The 19,868-nt window shown below is 38.8% G+C and overlaps 2 protein-coding genes across 4 annotated transcripts; one reads left to right on the top strand and one right to left on the bottom strand.

Moving 5' to 3' along the window:
- Nucleotides 1-991: 991 nt before the first annotated feature.
- Nucleotides 992-5,386, bottom strand: LOC103999776 (pentatricopeptide repeat-containing protein At1g56690, mitochondrial). Of its 3 annotated transcripts, none has more exons than XR_010480287.1 (3): nt 3,209-5,386; nt 2,779-3,080; nt 992-1,674 (listed from the first exon to the last, which is right to left on the bottom strand). XR_010480287.1 is itself a non-coding variant. In XM_009421620.3 (2 exons), exon 1 carries the CDS (start codon nt 5,361-5,363, stop codon nt 3,249-3,251), a length of 2,115 nt encoding a protein of 704 aa, XP_009419895.2. In that variant the 5' UTR covers nt 5,364-5,386; the 3' UTR covers nt 992-3,077; nt 3,209-3,248. The 3 variants fall into 3 exon arrangements, 1 of the variants encoding a protein (XP_009419895.2); XR_001975797.2 differs by having other exon boundaries at nt 2,779-3,077; XM_009421620.3 differs by having other exon boundaries at nt 992-3,077.
- Nucleotides 5,387-17,447: 12,061 nt separating this feature from the next.
- Nucleotides 17,448-19,744, top strand: LOC135595150 (putative pentatricopeptide repeat-containing protein At5g52630). Its single transcript, XM_065085693.1, has one exon. It carries the CDS (start codon nt 17,585-17,587, stop codon nt 19,703-19,705), a length of 2,121 nt encoding a protein of 706 aa, XP_064941765.1. The 5' UTR covers nt 17,448-17,584; the 3' UTR covers nt 19,706-19,744.
- The last annotated feature ends 124 nt before the right edge of the window (nt 19,745-19,868 follow it).

Below are 19,868 nucleotides of genomic sequence, written 5' to 3'. Positions count from 1 at the left end.
TTCCTAGTCAATCAATCTTTTATCACTTCACTCTCGATCTTTATCCCAGTACGACCTCCTCCATCCAACGTCTCTTACATGATAGAAAAGAGAGAAATTAAAGCAAAAAACTTTTGATCATCGGAAACATCGAATGAGATAATAAAACAAAGGTACAGTAACCGACAAACATAGGAAGGGGAAAGAGGGCTTCTTCCCTTGCGTGGGGAAGGAGATGGTAACGATATGTCTTGAATGCTACCAAGAACTACCAAGAACTATATGTCTTCGCCCTGTAGCGAGGTCCCTCCAAGAACTACCAAGAACTATATGTCTTGAATGTATATCCTATCTTCACGGTTGTATGAGGATCCACGAGGGAAACAAGCAGCCATCTCAAGTCCTGATAAGAAAGCCTAATACTTGCTAGAAAATGAACTCCAATCTTTTCTAAACTTTCTTCAAACTAGGAACAAAGATACAACTAGAGATAAAGGAACCAATATGGACACTTTTTTCATTGGATCCTCCGATTCCATATCTACTGATGCCGGCAATATGGTTGAATGGTATGATTTTACCCATCATTTTTAATGTCACATGTCACTATATCAGTGCCGAAAAAACCAAGTGGTTGAATTCATCAAGTCGATTTAATCGACCACAGGGCGAGCACTAAATGGTGTATTGACATCATCGTAAGCTGCAAGAGGTTGCGATGCTCAATTTTTCACCATCATCCTACTATAATAAAATACAAATAGTATCAGATAGACATGACACACAAAATAATTTTTGTTATGCCACTAAGATCACCTTTCTGTAGTTACTGATATTGCAATAGCAGACCGAGATGATGCTCACCAATCAGATCACCTTGCAAGCAAGTCGACACTTGACAGTTGTATGTGTTGCAAATGATACCATCATAGTACACCAAAAAGATGCTCAACGATAGTAAAACAGTAACTTACCATGAACGGAAAATAAAAGAAACTGATAAAGGTGATAATTTAAAAAGGAAAATTTGCCACGAGCATTAAAAATCCTCGGGTACAACAGTTTGCAGCAAAGGTAACTGTGAGACCATTCTACTCCACATCAAATGCATCCTTAGCATCTTTGACATCCTCAAGGTTCAATAGTCCAGCAGCTGCAGTGTTCCCATTGTACAGTTGAGTGTCCTATAGTTTTGCTTCCCTCACAATAAAAGCTGTTCATAAAAAAAAACCTCTCAGAAAACTATCAGGAGCATCTTGGACCAGTCCTGGATGAAGCAATACAAGTTTTCAGCTCTCGGAGAGTGATTCTTTGTCAAGATCTTAGAAAGCTTGGGTAAAGCAAAAAAGAATCCTACTCGTTTCAATGGCCTTTCAAGCTACAATAAAGTTCATTACACCAGTAATTTTTTCAGGGCAGATTGCTCCAACTGATGCATCAAATAGCTTTTATGTTCAAGCTTTCACCTGCAACAACCATGGGCTCGTGTCACCAGTGTAGCCCCCGTGGTGGTATAGCCACGGGTGGCCATCGGGGAGTGAAATTTCGCACGGACTATGGGCCGAATCCTTTGCAGACGACTTAAATATGCAATGAGGCATTGTAAGTGGTAGAGTGGACTTGCTGCCATGATCCACTGAGATCCAACCCTGTGTCGCACGGATTCGTGTCCCCCTCCCCCCCCATTGGATACATCTGAAGGGAACACTTGGTTAATAAAAAAGTAAAATAGTGAAAAAATTATACCAAATTACCACAGCCACAACAAAATCTACTAAAATCTTAATTTGATTTTAAAACCAATAGCTTAATACTTTCTTCATTAGGAATGCAACGTTTGATCACTGTAGATTTCAGTGGTATAAAAACCTAAATCAGAAGGACTACAAAGTGGTGTTGGTCTTGATTAATATCAATCAAAAAAGAATAATGATGCGGAAAAAAGGTATCCTACTACTTGCTCCAGTCTCAAATGTTATGTTAAGCTAATAGAACCAGTTTGCAAATAAACATAGCCTTTGAACGTAGGATATTCTGATGTATTTATCTCGGTGTAAGTTTGAACTGTATGCCTTTTCCTCTACTAATTGACCCAAGTAAAATTGGAAATTCCCTACAACACGAACTGTTTGTGGCTAATGGGTTCACGGCATTATCTTCCCAAACAAAACAAAATGAGATGCAAGATTCTTCTTCTTTGCTTGAATCCAGATTTACACATTGTGCTTTAAGTCCCATATCTCAACAGATGCATCTGTAAGGCTCTTAAGCACAAAGTTTCTAAGAATCTCACTAGCATCAAATGGTACATTACCAGTCGCTTTAATGCTACTTGCTTTCCCAACATCAGGCAGATCATAACTCCCAAGTGTTTAGTACACTCCTCTGGTTGGCAAAGGTTTTTAAGAGGCTACAGATAAAATTGAGTAAAAAATACTAGTCATAGTTATTCTTTTTATTTCGGATCAGATTACTTATTTTCTCGAAAACCAATGGATAAAAACAAATAAAGTAAAACAATCGAAGATGTTCAGAATAACATGAACAAAATTTTTGAATCAGATGTGATGGTTTTCACTTATCTTTTTTAAGTTCTTTGCTTGACAATCTGGCTCCCACACTATACATACAACTTGATTATCTACTAAACATCCATAAGTTCCATCAGATAAACCTCTTTTGGCATTGATATTTCTAGAATAAAATTGTAAGAGTGATCACTTGAGGAGCTTCCGCAGATAATCAGAATGGTACAGTCAGTTTCTCTTTTCGTACTAATATGAGATCTTGAGCATTTACCTAGTGTTCAGTAACTTTCTGAGCTTCTGGATAGGTGAAATAGTGAGATGACAATCAGGAGTAACCAGCCTTGGGATCTTGAACTGTTTGCTTTATGCAGCATATATTATATTTAACCCTGCATCTGGCAACATCTTGTATCTCCTCACTTGGTATCAGAAGTAGGTCCAATCCAGAAAAAGAATATGACAGATAAAACCAACCACTCAATATGGTATAACCAAGACTGGGCTGCCTTCCCCGCATTATAAACACGAGGAAAATGTAAGACCGAGAATGATCACCTTGACACAAAATATCTGCTATTTCAAATGCAAAACAAGTGTTAGTGCAATTAAGAGCGCTGAACACTATAATATATGAGTATAGAAGGCTAAACATTATAAATAAACTCTAAGCAAAAAGAAACTTCAGAAAAAAAATATCATACTTCAAGTCTTCCTTTGAAGTGATAATACCAAGATTTGAATTCACCAATAATCCCTGCAAGAGCAAGATCCATTCTTGAAATGGTGGAATCTGTTAGCATCTCTTAAAATGATCTCTCGGCCAGTGATCTTTGCAATCAACTTAACAGCTGAATGGCAATCCCCACAAACCCTCAGGTTCTTCATGACACGGATTGGCAATCCTTCAGGAATCTTTAAAATTCCAAATGCCACTGCCAGCCTCTCACTGTGGTATCGCAGGTTATGAGCCTTTTGCTCCTCATCAACATCATGGAGCACAAAAGCACCATCTGGAAAGTACCCTGCCTCCTTCAACAGACCATCTAATTTCTCCAACATGCCACTTAAAATAGCATGCTCAGGATGTGACAACATGTCCCCTGAGGTGAACATATGCACCTTCTTGTCAAACTCAATCCAACTACAACCTGGAGACTTGCTCACCTTCCTTGAGCTCATCACCTTCCTCAGCCCAGCAACATCTTCCCATCTCCCACTTGAAGCATAAATGTTAGATAGCAAGACATAATGTCCAGCATTACCAGGCTCCAAATGTAGAAGCTTCTTGGCAGCAATCTCAGCGATATCTGTATTCCTGTGAGTCCTACATGCACCTAGCAAAGCACCCCAAACAACAGCATCAGCTTGCATTGGCATCTTTTTGATCAAATTCATTGCTTCATCAACAAGGCCTGCTCGACCAAGTAGATCAACCATGCAAGCATAGTGCTCAGCTCTTAGCTCAACCAAAGGATTTGAACTGATTGATTCAAAAATTTCCCGCCCTTCCTTGATCTTTCCTGAATAACTACAAGCCAACAGAACCCCAATATAGCTAATCTCATCGGGCACCATACCTATGTCCCTCATATCATTAAAGATATTCAAAGCTTCCTCCCCTAAACCATGTTGAGCATAGGCAGTGATCATTGAGTTCCACATCACAACATCCTTTGCATCAAACTTATCAAAGACCTTCCTTGCCTTCACAAGTTCACCGCATTTAACATACATCGTTGCCAAAGCCGAGACAACAAAGACATCATCGTTGAAATGGGACCTCACAAGTGCTGCATGGACCTCCCTCCCAAGATCAAGAATTGCTAGGCTGGCACAAACAGAGAGCACGCTGATAATTGAAGCAAAATTTGGCTGGATCCCATTCATCTGCATTTGGCGGAAGTTGTCAAGTGCTTCCATTTCAAGCCCATTCTGTTCGCATGTCTTGACCATCGCACTCCAAGTTCCATCATCACGATCGACCATCCCGTCGAAGACCTTCCTTGCTTCCTCCACCATGCCATGCTGCCCAAAACCAAGAATCATAGCATTGCAAACGGCCAGCAATTTCTCCGGCATCCTCCAAAAAAGCTCCGCTGCCTCCCCAACACGGCCTGCCTGGGTGTAGCCGGTGATCATTGCAGTCCAAGAGACCTCGTTCCTCTCCGGCATCACCTCGAACAGCTTTCTTGCAACATCGACCTGCAGGTTCTGCAAGTACCCCGAGATCATGGCCGTCCAGGAGACAACATTCCGCCTTGGCATCTCGTCAAACAGCTCCCTGGCCTCAGCGATGCGGCCAGCGATGCAGTATCCTGAGACCATGTTGGTCCAGGCAACGACGTCCTTCTCGGGCATCCGATCAAAAAGCTGCCTGGCGTCATTGATGCGGCAGTCCTGGATGAGACCGCCAAGCATGACTGTCCATGAGACGACGTTGCGCTCGGGCATGCGAAGAAAGAGCTCCTCGGCCTCGGCGACAAGGCCGTGCTGGACATAGCCGCGGATCATGGAGGTCCACGTGACGACATTGGGGTGGGGTATGGAGTCGAAGAGGGCGCGGGCTTCAGCGAGGCGGCGGGGGCAGCGGAGGAGGCCGGAGAGCATGGCGTTGTAGGAGGCGGTGTTGCGGAGGGGCATTCGGTCGAAGAGGTGTCGGGCGCAGAGGGGAAGGTGGTTGAGAAAGTAGGCGGCGATGAGGGCGTTGAAGGAGACGACGGTGCGCTCGGGCATAGCGTGGAAGATCCTCTCGGCTTCCTCGATGCGACCGAGACGACCATAGCGGTGAATAAGAGAGTTGGCGCGGAGGATGGCCGGTGTAGCGGTGGGTCGCAAGCGGAACGGTGCGAACCGCATCGATGTGTAGTGGTGGCGGTGAATAAGGAACATCAGAAGTAAAGAAAGACTAGTGTAAGCGTGGGAAATGGACAACTGTCTAATTAAGTATTAGCCAGTAATTAGATCTCTTTGATATCTTGATTCTTAAAATTTAAAAATTTATATTAAAATTTTTATAATTATAAAAATAAAATATTTAATCGCATGTACTTTGACACTATCGATTTTCCCAATGAAAAATACAGCATATGATAACACATGCATGAATAGCATGAAGACGATGGGCAATAAGATAATTTCAATAATGATGACAAACGTATTAAATCTCGAATTTTGATGATGAAATCAATTGTAAATTATTTGATCTAATCTATATGTTGAGAAAAGTGTGTAGGGTTAACTACGATAAGCAGTAAGACATAAAGTAGGTATTGTCGGAGTTAAGATCGAGATCTCATTGAGAGTTCGAGAGTTCGTGGGAAGTCCGGACGTTCGTCGGAAGTTCTGCCGGAACCAACTGAGAAGTCCAGGAAACTCATCGGAGCTTGCCAAGAAGATCGTCGTAAAGTCCAGGAGCTTGCCGGGAGTCCGCCGGAGTATTGCCGAGAGTTCGTCGGAAGCTCGCTGGAAGAGCAATTGACGCACCGGAACATGAAGTGAAGTAATCATGTCTTAATTATCATAGTTAGAGCATAAATTAAGTTAGGTTTGGGAGGTAATCCCACTAACTTAATTAGGGCCAATTGGGCCATAAGTTGGGTTGGTTTGGGCCGGATTCAAGGCCTAACCAGGACCCTGAATTCCTGGCCGGTAGTGACACCGCTTGGGAGACTCGGTCTCCCAAGAATTCTCGGCACTGGTACCGCCCTTGTCAAGCGGTGGTACCATCGACAGTTATTGCTGCCAGCGGTGGTATTGCCCCTATCAAGCGGTGGTACCGCTAGAACTCGGTCTCCGAGCTTTGTCAGGCGGTGGCACCGCCCAGACTGAGCGATAGTACCACCCAGACTGAGCGGTAGTACCACCCAGTGTTAGGTGTCAGGCGGTGGTACTGCCTAGTAATGGCGGTGATACTGCCAGGACCCCGAAAATCTGGGATTAGACACTTTTTGGCTTTATTTTTGAAGTCATTAGGGCCTATAAAAACCCCACCCTTTTCTGCATGAAAAGGGCACGAAACCTATTGGCATAATCTTGAGTTCTTGAGTCTTAAAGTATTGTAAAAGTTAGAGTTCTCCTCCATCTCTTAGCCTTGTAACTATCCAAGAAAGAGGAGTAAAGCTTATAAGGATTCATCTCCTAAACCCGAGAAAAGGAGAAAGTGTTGTAAAGAGGTGTTCGGTCTTCACCTATTGAAAGAAGGCCTTTAGTGGATGCTAGAGACCTTGTCGGAGGAGGAATCCAAAAGTGGATGTAGGTCACTTGACCGAACCACTCTAAATCTGGTTTACATTTTGTTTTGAGCAATTTTTTTTAACTGCAAATCATTTCATAGCAAAGTGCTTCTTCTCCTCATCTTGCTTTCACTACACTTACGCTCTCTTATATTTTAAAGTTACTATCTTTTCGAATCGATTTCCTTCGAATATACGAAATATTTTATACGAGAATCGAAAAGTTTTCCGCTGCACTAATTCACCCCCCCTCTTAGTGTCGCTCCTGATCCTAACAATTGGTATAAGAGCAAGGTTTACTCTCATTTGGTTTTAATCCCAAGAGAGATGACATTTGCCGGCAACCTAGAGGGCCATTCAATTACACGTCCGCCCATGTTCAATGGGACGGATTACACATATTAGAAGACTAGAATGAGGATCTTCCTAATTTCAATGGATTTTGAGCTTTGGAACGTTGTCGAAAATGATTTTCAAAAGTCTTCTCTTCAAATAAACGATTGGAATAAGTTAGAGAAGAAGACTTTTACTTTAAACACAAAGGCTATGAATAACATATTTTGTGCATTAGATAAAAACGAGTTTAATCGAGTATCGATTTGTGAAACGACTTTTGACATTTGGTACATACTCGAAGTGACTCATGAAGGCACTAGTAGAGTGAATGAGTCAAAAATTAATCTTTTAGTGCATTCTTACGAGTTGTTTAGAATGAAACCGAGTGAGACCATTAGAGATATGTACACCCGATTTACGGATGTCGTTAATGGTTTAAAAGGACTCGGTAAAGGTTTCTCGGATTTTGAACTAGTTAATAAGATTTTAAGATCCCTTTCAAAAGGTTGGGATCCTAAAGTAACAGTCATTCAAGAGGCTAAAGATCTAAATAATTTTCCTCTTGGAGATCTAATTGGGTCACTAATGACCTATGAAATGACATGCAAAGCTCATGAAGAGCTTGAGGACACCCTTCCAAAGAACAGGAATGATATAGCACTGAGAACACAAGAAGACCACTTGAAAGAAAACTCAAGTGATAAGGATATTGATGAAGACTTGACACTATTAATAAAAAAATTCAAAAAATTTATAAAAAGAAATAAATTCAAAAATGACTAAAAATAAATTTAAACCAAAGGAAGAACAATTGATATGCTATGAATGCAAGAAGCTGGGATACTTGAAAAGTGAATGTCCCAAGGCGCTCAAAGCTACATGGGATGACTCAAGTGCTTCCGAAGAAGATGAGCCAACCAACACCGAGCAAGTTGCTCACTATGCGCTAATGGCTACTGTAGATGAGGTAATAAGTTCATTAGATGCAAATTTAACTTTCGATGAGCTTTCAAGTGCTTTTCATGAATTATTTGATGAATGTAGAATTTTTGAGTAAAAAGTATAATTCTTTAAAAAAGGAACATGCTTCTCTTATTAGCAATTTTGATAGAGTAAAGATTGAGTATGAAAATAGCTTAGCTCCCTGCACAAAATGCCATAATTTAGAAATACTTCAAAAGGAAAACTTGCTACTCAAAGATATCTTGAAGAAATTTGAGGTTGGTAGCAAGTCTTTGAACATAATCCTTGCCAACAAGGGTCACGTTCATAGGAAAAGCGGAATCGAATTTGTGAGTAGCTCTCATCAAAATCCAACTATCTTTATTAAAAGCCCTACCTTACATGTATCACCTCATACCAAATGCAACTTTTGTTGCAAACTTAGACATGTTATGTACAAATGTCCATTCAAGAAATATAGTCTGCATAAATTGATTTAGGTTCCCAAAAGAACCTCAAATGACTCAACGCAACATGATAAGTTATGTAAATCGATTTTTGAGGCACCCAAGATCAAATGTGTACCTAAAAATAATCTCTTTTTGTAGAAAAATGTACCATCATAAGCTAGGAGCAAGAGATGGTACCTTGATAGTAGATGCTCAAGGCATATGACCGGAGATCCATCTCATTTCTCTAAGCTTACTAACCTAGACGAAGGATATGTCACCTTCGGAGACAACAAAGGTAAAATCATTGGCAAAGGAACCATAGGTAACAAATCCAACCTTCTTATTGAAGATGTATTGTTAGTTGATGGTTTAAAGCATAACCTTTTGAGTATTAGTTAATTATATGATAAAGGATATATTGTTAGATTTGAATCTAATACTTGCATTATTGAAAAACCATACAAAAATACATCTATGATTGCACTAAAACAAAATAATGTATACACTATTGACATCAATGATCTTTGCAATAAAATGTATTTTTCGATTTTGAATGACGATACTTGGCTTTGGCATAGGAGATTAGGTCATGCTAGCATGAAACTAATCTCTTAAATTTTATATAAAGAACTTGTAAGAGGAATTCCTCATATCAAGTTTGTCAATGATAATATGTATGATGCATGTCAATTAGGAAAACAAATAAAGGGTAGCTTCAAACCTAAGAACCAAATAAGCACCTCTAGACCTTTACAATTGATCTATATGGACTTGTTCGGACCAATTGTTACATCAAGCTTAGGAGGTACAAATATGCATTTGTCATTATGGATGATTTTAGTAGATACACATGGACTTACTTCTTAGCATACAAAAATGATTGCTTTAGGTATTTCTCTAAGTTTTGTAAACTTGTTCAAAATGAAAAAGGTTTTATGATTTCATCAATTCGAAGTGATCACGGTAGTGAATTTCAAAACCGTGATTTCCAAGAATTTTATAAATCTAATGGATACAACCATAACTTCTCTACTCTAAGAAATCCTCAATAAAATAGAGTAGTAGAAAAAAAGAATAGAAACTTACAAGAAATAGCTAGAACCATGTTAAATGAACATAGCCTACCCAAATATTTTTGGGCCAAAGCCGTAAATATGACATGCTATGTCATGAATAGGGTTCTAGTAAGATCATTACTTTTCAAAACTCCTTATGAGTTGTGGAACAACAAAAAACCCAATGTTTCATACTTTAAAGTTTTTGGATGTTAATGTTTTATATTGAATGAAAAAGATATCTTAGGAAAGTTTGATGCAAAATCCAATGAAGGATTTTTTCTTAGTTATTCTTCCATTTCTAAAGCCTTTCATATCTTTAATAAAAGAACTTTGATTATAAAAGAATCAATTCATGTGATTTTTAATGAAATTTCCGAAGTTAAGAAAAATAATTTTGATGATGATCTTAATTTTGAAAATTTGAACTTGAATGGATCCCTTTCTCCTTCTAGCAACTTAGATATATCTTCTTCCGAACCTTCTTTACTGAAGGATAGTAATGAATCTGGTATTGATGAATCTGGAAACATACTAATTAAGAGAGTGCACTTACCACTCCGATACTCCTATAAGAATTAGTTTACTTCAAACTTTTCAAACAAACAACTAAACTCAAAAGAGAAACTCAAAAGAAAAGGGGTAATAGGAGTCGGCTATGAACACAGGACTTGCTCATGGCAACTTTATCCCATAGCGCTGCCAGGACCTTATCCTTATTAGAATCCTAATCTAGCTTTCTTCTCTAGTCGACTTAACAAGAACATAGAAAACAATAGAACGAACACATGACTTTTGAGAACTCATACAGTAGTTGCGAGTTGATAGTGGAATTCCATTTTTTCATAGGTACTGAAGTATATAGATGCTCATCCTAAGGAGCTAATAATAGGAGACACATCTAAAGGGTTCAAACTCGTTCCTCTCTGAAGAATTTTTATGAAAACGCCACTTTTCTCTCCCAAATTAAACCTAAGTGTATTGACGAGGCCTTGAAAGATGATTCATGGGTCATCACAATGTAAGAGGAGTTGAATCAATTTGAGAGAAATGAGGTATGGAAGCTTGTTCATAGGCCAACTAACCATTTAGTTATTGGTACTAAATGAGTCTTTAGAAACAAGCAAGATGAATTTAGTATCATGGTTCGAAACAAGGCTAGATTAGTGGCTAAGGGTTTCAACCAAGAAGAAGGTATCGATTATGAAGAAACCTTTGCTCTTGTAGCACGATTAGAAGCCATAAGGATGCTCCTTGCTTATGCTAGTAGTAATAATTTTAAGTTATTTCAATTGGATGTTAAAATTATTTTTCTTAATGGTTTTATTTCCGAAGAAGTTTTTGTTAAACAAACTCGCGGATTTGAGAATGATAATCTCCCTAATCATGTATTTAAATTAACTAAAGCTCTTTATGGATTGAAAGGGCTTGGTATAAGAGACTTAGCTTATTTCTTATCAAAAATAATTTCTCTAAAGGCAAGGTCGATACTACATTGTTTATCAAAAATTTTGAAAATAATTTTCTTATTATTCAAATTTATGTTGATGATATCATTTTCGGTTCTACGAATGAATCTCTATGTGAGTCATTTGATAAAAGTATGAGTATTGAATTTGAAATGAGATTGTGTTCTGGTGCGTCAATCGCTTCTTCCAACGAGCTTCTAGCGAACTTCCGGTGAACATCCGATGAACCCTTAGCGATGCTCCGATGGACTCCCGACAAACTCCTGGAGTTGCGACGATCCTCTTGGCGAGTTTCGACGAGCTTCTTTGGTAAGCTCCTGGACTTCTTGGATTGTTCCCGCAGAACCTCTAATGACCGTCTGAACTTCCGACGAACTCTCCAACCCCAAACGTGATCTTTATCTTGACTCTCGCTCAACAACTGCTGCATGTCTTACTGCCATCGTAGTTAATCCTACACATGTAAAATAAACTTTGATCTAGACAATTAATACTAAGCATTAATCAAGTTGTCTGACATGTCATTGGCCCCTCGACGCTTCGTCTGATTCTTCGGTGCATCATCCTCTCTAGTGGCCTATTGCCCAATCGGCCAGTTGACTTCGCAACTCCGATATCCTTAGCACAATACCCGCTCTTCTTGGCTTGATGCCCGAATCCATGGTCCGAAGCCTTTTGTCGATACGTCGATCGATCCACCGGCCCGATGTCCAATCTTCTGACATGTTCCTCCGACCCAACATGATTTTTCCTACTTTAATTGTCTCATCCTGATCGAAGCATCTTGCGTCAATCAAAACGTAGATTAAAACATAAACACAACTATCAATTTATTTCATCATCAAAATATGAGATTCAATAATCTCCCCCTTTTTGATGATGGCAAGCAATTGATAACGGAGTTAAACTTAACTCCCAGAGTTTAAACAAACTCTCCCGATCAATATGCTTATTGATAGAAACTCTTGGATTCAAAAATCCAAACAACATGTCATGATCAAATCATACATGTCATCAACATACTTCTACCCTATTGTCATCAACAAAAAGGAGAAGTACCACAATCAAGTGTTTGTAATATAAGTTCTAATCATTTGCATGATAAACATAATCTCCATTTTTATCATCATGCAATTTTGCTATCATCATAGATATGTAAGGTAGTAAGATAGCATATTCTACTTCATACAAGCTAGCAAATTAGAGATGTGCAAATTTAACATGTTTTGCTTCTTAAGATAGGCAAGATAGCACTTTTACTTCTTTTGAGATAGCAATTCTTTGCTTCTCTTTAGACCACAAGTTAGCAATTCTAGCAAATTTTAAATCATGCGAGGTAGCAAATTTTTGGTGATGTTCAAGATAGTTATTTTTGCCTCTTCTTGAAATTTCAAGCTAGCAATTCTTGGTGATGTTCAAGATAGCAATTTCTTTCTTCTCTTTTGAGAAGTGTAATTTTTGCTTTCTTCTTGAATTGTGCGAGCTAGCAAATTAGCTTTCTAGCATGTTTTGCTCCCCTTTGTCATTGTAAAAAAGAAAGGAAGACCCTTTAAGTTAATTTATAAATTATGACAAAGGTAAATAGCATAGATAAAAATTTAAGTCATGAATGTCAAAACAATTATTTTATCATGAATATTTCATGCATGCATCATTATTATAAGTTAAAGTATTGCATGCACAATTCCAAATCATCATGTATATAAAATCATCATTACATGCATGATTCCAAATCATCATTTATTTCACATCATGATGGTTCCAATTTTGTCAAATTACATCCTATCATGCATGATCGAAACTTCTTATTTGTATATATCAAAACAAATTAATGAATATTTCTTGTATTCATATCATCACATAAGGAATATCAAGAAGAATTATTGGGTGATGAGATAAATATTTCGTGAACACAAGGAATTGCTTAAAAATCATATCATGAAAAGATAAAATTATGTGAATACCAAAAGACATGATTCATTTTCACATATCTCCTTTTTAAAAAATGAAAGGAATTCTTAGGAGATCATGATATAGATAAAATTCATTCAATCTTGTAGGAGAACAAGATATTAATTCAATTATATAAAATTTCTTAATTCATTATGAATCATAAAAAAATTATGGTTCCGAAAATTCATGATTTAATTAGGAAAATTTTCTCTTTAGTACACAACAAGAAGAAATATAGTAATAATACCAATCATGATTCATTTGGATGGTAGATGGCAAAAAGAAACATTGAGTATAAAAGATCTTGATTTTTATAGAGTAAATCTCAAGTTATAAATCTTGAAAAATCAAGATAAAGCTCATTCAAATTCAAATCATCAAATTAAAATCATTTTCAAGAAAATCATAAAAAGATAATAAAATAGATTCATCAAAGTCAATAAGATAGAGAAAAAGAATTTTCAAGATAAATGCTTTTCTCTATTTAGTTGTTTCATACAAGCATGCTTTTGTCCTTTTTGTGCCAAAAAAAAATATCATCTATCATTTAGGATCAAAAAATAAATTTCATCATAAAAACCATCAAGATCAATAAACCCCAAAAATCATCATGTATAACTTTAAAATCTCATGCATAAAATCTTCATGGTATCAAAATTTCAATATTTTCATTACAACTTTATGCATCATTAAGTATACAATCATGAAGCATGACACTTACACTATTTCATATAAGCATGCCTATTTCATTTATGTCAAATCAAAACATGCATCATTTTTTAAACCGAAAAAGCCACTTTTATTATCGTGAAAATCGATAATCCAAACATCACAAAAATCATTATACATCATTTCGAAAGAAAATTCATTAAGCATGATCAAATCAAACATGATTTCATTTATTTTCAAAATATTCATCATGATAGGACATACAATGGAAAGAAATCATTAAACATAATTGAGCATAAGGTATTTTCAACTAAAATCTTTTTGTTATTTGTTGTAGTCATGCATTTTTCTTTTTAGGTGAATCTATCTTTTCATGCTTAGTTTTTCATACAAAAGCCATGCATCATCATTAAGCATGATATTAAACTTCTTAATATTTTCGTTAAGACATCAAGCATGGTTTCAATCAAAATCGAAAATCATCAAGATACACATATAATCATTAGATTTAAATCTAACATTTTATTCCATTAACATAAAATATGTAATTTTTATTATTATTTTTAAAATTACAAGCATGATCATATTCTTATATTTTTAATTTTTTTTAAACATGTAATTTTTTAAAAAATAATTATTCTAAACAAAATGCATCATGGAAAACAACAAGTAATTTCAAAATAAATTAAGGGGGTTTCTATTACCTCATCATTGAATGTCGTTAAGGCATAGTTTGTCACCTCGCTCTTCTTGATTTTCTCCTCGTCTTTAGAGGAACTTGATTCATCCCAATTTTTATTCTTCTTCTTGCGTTTAAAGCAAGTAGTTTTATTCTTTTTGTTCTTAATTTTTATTTCATTAGTTTTTTAAATTTCTTAGTGAGTAGTTCTTATTCACCATCACTTGAGCTTATGCTTGAGTGGTCTTCAAATGTTCTATAACCCAAATCCTTCTTATTATTTAAAAGGTGATTTTGTTCATCATATTCATCAAGTGCATTGTGCACCATTTCATATGTCATCAATGTACCGATAAGTTCTTTAAGTGGAAAAATATTTAAATCTTTTGTTTCTTGTAAAGATGTTACTTTTGAATCCCACTCCTTAGAAAGAGAACACAAAATCTTGTTCACGAGTTCAAAGTTCGAAAAACTTTTATCAAGTGCTTTTAAATTATTGACGATATCCGTAAAATGAGTGTATGTCTCCAATAGTCTCTCTTGGTTCTATATAAAATATCTCAAAATCATGCATCAAAAAATTTACTTTAGAATTTTTTACACTACTTGTGCCTTCGTGTGTGATTTCAAAAGTGCGCCAAATATCGAAAGCTGTTTCGCACAAAGAAATCTGATTAAATTCGTTTTTGTCTAAGGCACAAAATAAGGCATTCATAGCCTTTGCATTTAGAGAAAACATCTTCTTTTCCAAATCATTCTAATGGTTCATGGGAAGAGAAGACATTTCAAATCCGTTTTCGACTATGTGCCATAAATTCAAATCCAAAGAAAGTAAGAAAAATCTCATTCGAGTTTTCCAATAGGTGTAGTCCATCCCATTGAAAAAGGGAGGACGAATGAGAGAGTAACCATCTTAAAAGCCGAAATTAACCATTTCTCTTAGGTGTTAAACCAACTGAGAAATAACGAGGCTCTGATACCAATTGTTAGGATCAAGAACACTAAGAGGGAGAGGGGGTGAATTAGTGTAGCGAAAAACTTTCGTCGGTTAAAAAGACTTTCGTACAAAAACTATTTCGGAAAGAACTTTAACTTGAGAGCAAATGGAAGTATAGATTGTAATCACATCAAATATTTAAGTTAGGAATTGATTTTCTTTCCTTACTTGTTATTATAATTTAAGAAAATCTTAATCTACTTCCTTGTTTGTTGATATGAATTAAGGAAATAACTAGTAAGTATTCCAAATATGATGATAAGTATATTAAATAAAAATAATTTATATTAAATAAATATGAAAATTAAAATTAATTTCCCTTAATAGAGGCTCACCTCCTCCTATTTAAAGGGAGGGATTTCTCTCCTTCGTTCCTCACCTAGTCGAGCCTGACAATGGGAGGAACGAGGAGTTACACCTGTCGACAAGAAGTAGGTTTCCCTACATTTCTTAAATTTAAAAGTTTTAGCTTTTATTTTGATTCTTTAAATGTTGAAAGTTTTATAATTTGAAAAATATATATCAATTCTTTAAATGTCAAAATTTTTGCATTAAAGTAATTAGTTAAATTTTTCATAATATTCTTTGATCCATGATTAAGGTTTTTATTGTAGAGTTAAATATGTTAAAAATGTATTTGTTTTATATGATATTTCCTATATTACAGTTTATCTTTAATCTTATCTGGATTAAAATCTTGTTAGATTAGAATATGTTATCTAAAATCTTTTTTGATATTCTTTGATCTAAAATTTAAAATATATTATTCTGAATGATTTAAAATATGACTAGAATATGTTGAAATTTTATATGTGTTGAAAACATGATTTTTATTTGAATTTAGAAGGCTATTCCCTTGTATTAAAACTTATCTCTGAGTCCCTCTTTTAATGTCTTATAATTTCTAGTCAAATTTAGACTGTTATTTCCTCGTATTAAAGCTTTTCTCTTCATCTATCTTTTAAGGCATTATTATGTTTTTATTTATATTATTAATGGGTATATGCTATGATATGAAATTATATATTAATTGAAATGAAATTGCTCACGGGCCAGGCCCAACCCACGGGTTAGGCCTTGGCCCGTAGGCTACCCCAGCCCAACCATTATGGGCGGTCACATGCGACGCACATGACTAATCTATGGGCCAAGGTTGGGCCAGTTTTGTGTAATGCATGCTCAATCATGTATAATGCACATGACCAGTAGATGGACTGGCTCAATCTAGCCCAATATTATTGTTGAACCTGAGCCCAAATATTGATTGAACTAAACTAAACTTGATTAGTCTAGATCAATTCAGGGTGATTCCGAATTGATTGACTTATTCAAGTTAGTTTAACCTAAATTGAACTTAATCTAGTCTAAATTATACTAGTCTAGGGTGGTTCCAAACCAGTTAAATAAGGATTAGAGATTAGTTCAGTTAGGCTCTAGTAAATCGAGTTCAATTGAATCGATTAAACTAGAGTTCAAGTCAATTGAGGGCTAATTTATATTATTTGATATTGATGATATTTGAAAGATACATTTTAAATATGTTATTTCATCCCGAAATGGACATGACCAGTATGAGATTATATTATTTTCCTGCCGAGAGCAGGTAGGGCGATTCCCTTCGGGGATTAGCGGGCCGTCAGACGTGGCGGTTGGACGGTTCCTCCATCCACTGTTGGGAGGAACGTGTCCTCACTTTGGCGGGTGTGGGATACCACTCCATCCGCTGTTGGGAGTGTGATATGAGTTTGCCTCCATCCGCTGTTGGGAGAACACAAACTCATCCCGTAGGATAAAGTCTCTCCATCCGCTGTTGGGGGAGTGCTCCTTCGGGTATTTGATATACGCCAATGGGATGATTGATTGAATTTTGATCATGTATATATTTTGAGTTGACTTTTGAGGTTCCTACTTAGCGTTTCTGAATTTTCTTTGTTTTTAATTTTAAGAGCAGTTTCCCTCTAATACTAAATCGGATTCCAGTGGAGAGCGGACCTTCTTCTACCGCTAGGTAGAGCCACTTGGATGATTCTTGAAGTTAAGAACGACACGTGCGGTAGATGATGATGCTGATGGCAACAACAATATACCCTTTGATATCATTGTTGGCATTTTCTTTCTTTTTTTGGGGGCGGGATCCTCTCCCGCCCGCACTTCAAGTGTTCGACTCCGGGGCTATACTTCGTGCTAGCATTTCATCATCAACGGATACAATTGGCATACGCCACTCACTACTGTGTACGCACAACCCGTTGCCCTCATCCCCTGCATCATCAATATACTCGTCCAAGGCTCGATGAGAACCCCGAAAACCCCTTCACTGTATTCCATCTACTCATTCCATCGTCTTCATTGCACAACCTCCTTCCCTCTCTCTTTCACCCATCTCACCACCCTCCTCACCAATTCCACCGTAACACAAACATCCAACCCGAGGCATGCCACGCAGATCCACTCCCACCTCATCACCACCAACTCCCTCCCCATCCCCTTCCTCCATACCCAGCTCATCAACCTCTATGCCAAGTGTGGCCAACTCGAACAAGCCGTGCTCACCTTCCGAACCACCCAGCACTGCAGCAACGTCGTCACCTGGACCTCCCTCATCACCCACCTCTCCCACTCCCACCACCCCCTCGAGGCCCTATCCTTGTTCGCGCAGATGAAGAGGTCAGGCCCCGGCCCCAACCCCCACACCTTCTCCGCCGTCCTGCCGGCCTGTGCCGCGGCTGGCTCCCATGCCACTGGCCGACAGGTGCACGCTCTCGCTCACAAGCACGGCGTCGTGTCCGACGTCTACGTGGCGAGCGCACTGGCCGATATGTACGCCAAATGCGGCGACATGGGGGATTCTCAAAGAATGTTCGACGAAATGACCCTGAGAAATCTCGTTTCTTGGAACGCGCTGATCGTGGGGTTCGTGCGCAACAAGATGTACCACAGGGCGACGGAGGCTTTCCGGGAGCTGCTTGCGGATCAGTCCTTGAGCCCGGACCAAGTCAGCTTTTCTAGCGTTCTGAGTGCGTGCGCCAACGGTGGCGGCATAGACTTCGGTAGAGGGGTGCATGGCCACACTGTCAAGCTTGGGATGGCGTCCACGTTGGAGTACGTCAGGAACTCGCTCATCGACATGTACAGCAAATGCGGGTGCTTGGAAGACGCCATGAAGTTGTTCGACAGCTGCAGTGAAAGAGATGTCGTGACCTGGAACGTTATGATGATGGGTTGGATCCAAAGTGATCGGATGGAGAATGCTTGCAACTGTTTCCGAGCTATGATAAGGGAGGGGATTTCCCCGGACGAGGCCTCGTTTTCCACCGTCCTCCATGCCTTGGCCAGACTAGCTTCATGGGGCCAGGGCGCAGCAATTCATACCTTGATAGTGAAAACCGGGTTCGCTAGCAACAGATGCGTCGGGAGCTCGCTGATCTCCATGTACGCCAAATGCGGTGGCTTGGAAGACGCATACCGATCCTTCGAGGAGGCAGAGGACCGCACGAACGTGGTCGCTTGGACAGCCATGATCACAGCATTCCAGCAACACGGGCATGGAGACGACGTCATCCAACTATTCGAGCAAATGCTTGGTGAGGGTGTCGAACCGGATTACATCACATTTGTTAGCGTCCTTTCGGCGTGCAGTCACAACGGGCTTGTCGATCAGGGATTCAAGTACTTCGATTCCATGTCTCACAAAGTGACACCGGGGAGCGAGCACTACGCTTGCATGGTCGACATGCTGGGCCGAGCCGGCCGCTTGGATGAGGCGAAACGGTTCATCGAGACGATGCCCATCAGGCCTGATTCATCGGTGTGGGGCGCTCTGCTTGGAGCCTGTAGGAACTGCAGGAACCTGGAACTCGGCGACGAAGTTGCTCGAAGGCTGTTCGAGATCGAACCGGACAACGCCGGTAACTACGTGTTGCTTTCGAATATGTATGCGTACCATGGACGGTTGGAAGAAGCCAAGGAGGTGAGGAGAAGGATGGAGTCGGCTGGGCTGAGGAAGGAGACGGGATGCAGCTGGATCGATGTGTGGAACCAGACGTACGTGTTCACGGTGCATGACCGATCGCACGACGAGACGGAGCAGATTTATGAGATGTTGGGGAGGCTGAAGGAGCTGGCGAAGGCGAAGGGTTACGTGCCTGATACACAATTCGCCATTAATGACGCAGAAGAGAACAAGGAGGAGAGCATGTGGTATCACAGCGAGAGGCTTGCGCTCTCGTTCGGGCTGATAAGCTTGCCTGTGAATGCACCCATTCGGATCAAGAAGAACCTGAGGACCTGTGGGGACTGTCACACGGTTATGAAGCTTGTTTCGGAGATCTTCCAACGAAAGATCATCCTAAGGGATGCAAATCGATTTCATCAGTTTGCTGATGGTTTGTGCTCTTGCAAGGATTATTGGTGAAGCTTCTAAAATCAGAACCATGACAGAGTCACTTGAGCAGCGACAAAGAACTACACGATGCTATGCTTGTAGATACTCGAGCAAAAAGTTACGCTGGGGTCAATAGGGATCATCAAAATGTAGCTGGTGGTTGGTTCCCTTCTTGCAGTCCAGACATTCGATG

The sequence above is a fragment of the Musa acuminata genome, chromosome BXJ1-10 (assembly GCF_036884655.1).
Source record: "Musa acuminata AAA Group cultivar baxijiao chromosome BXJ1-10, Cavendish_Baxijiao_AAA, whole genome shotgun sequence".
Taxonomy (NCBI): domain Eukaryota; kingdom Viridiplantae; phylum Streptophyta; class Magnoliopsida; order Zingiberales; family Musaceae; genus Musa; species Musa acuminata.
This window is presented reverse-complemented; position numbering and strand designations above follow the sequence as displayed.

Excerpts from the sequence above, each read along its gene's own strand:
- LOC103999776 (XM_009421620.3), bottom strand. The coding sequence starts at position 5,363 with ATGCGGTTCGCACCGTTCCGCTTGCGACCCACCGCTACACCGGCCATC.
- LOC135595150 (XM_065085693.1), top strand. The coding sequence starts at position 17,585 with ATGAGAACCCCGAAAACCCCTTCACTGTATTCCATCTACTCATTCCAT.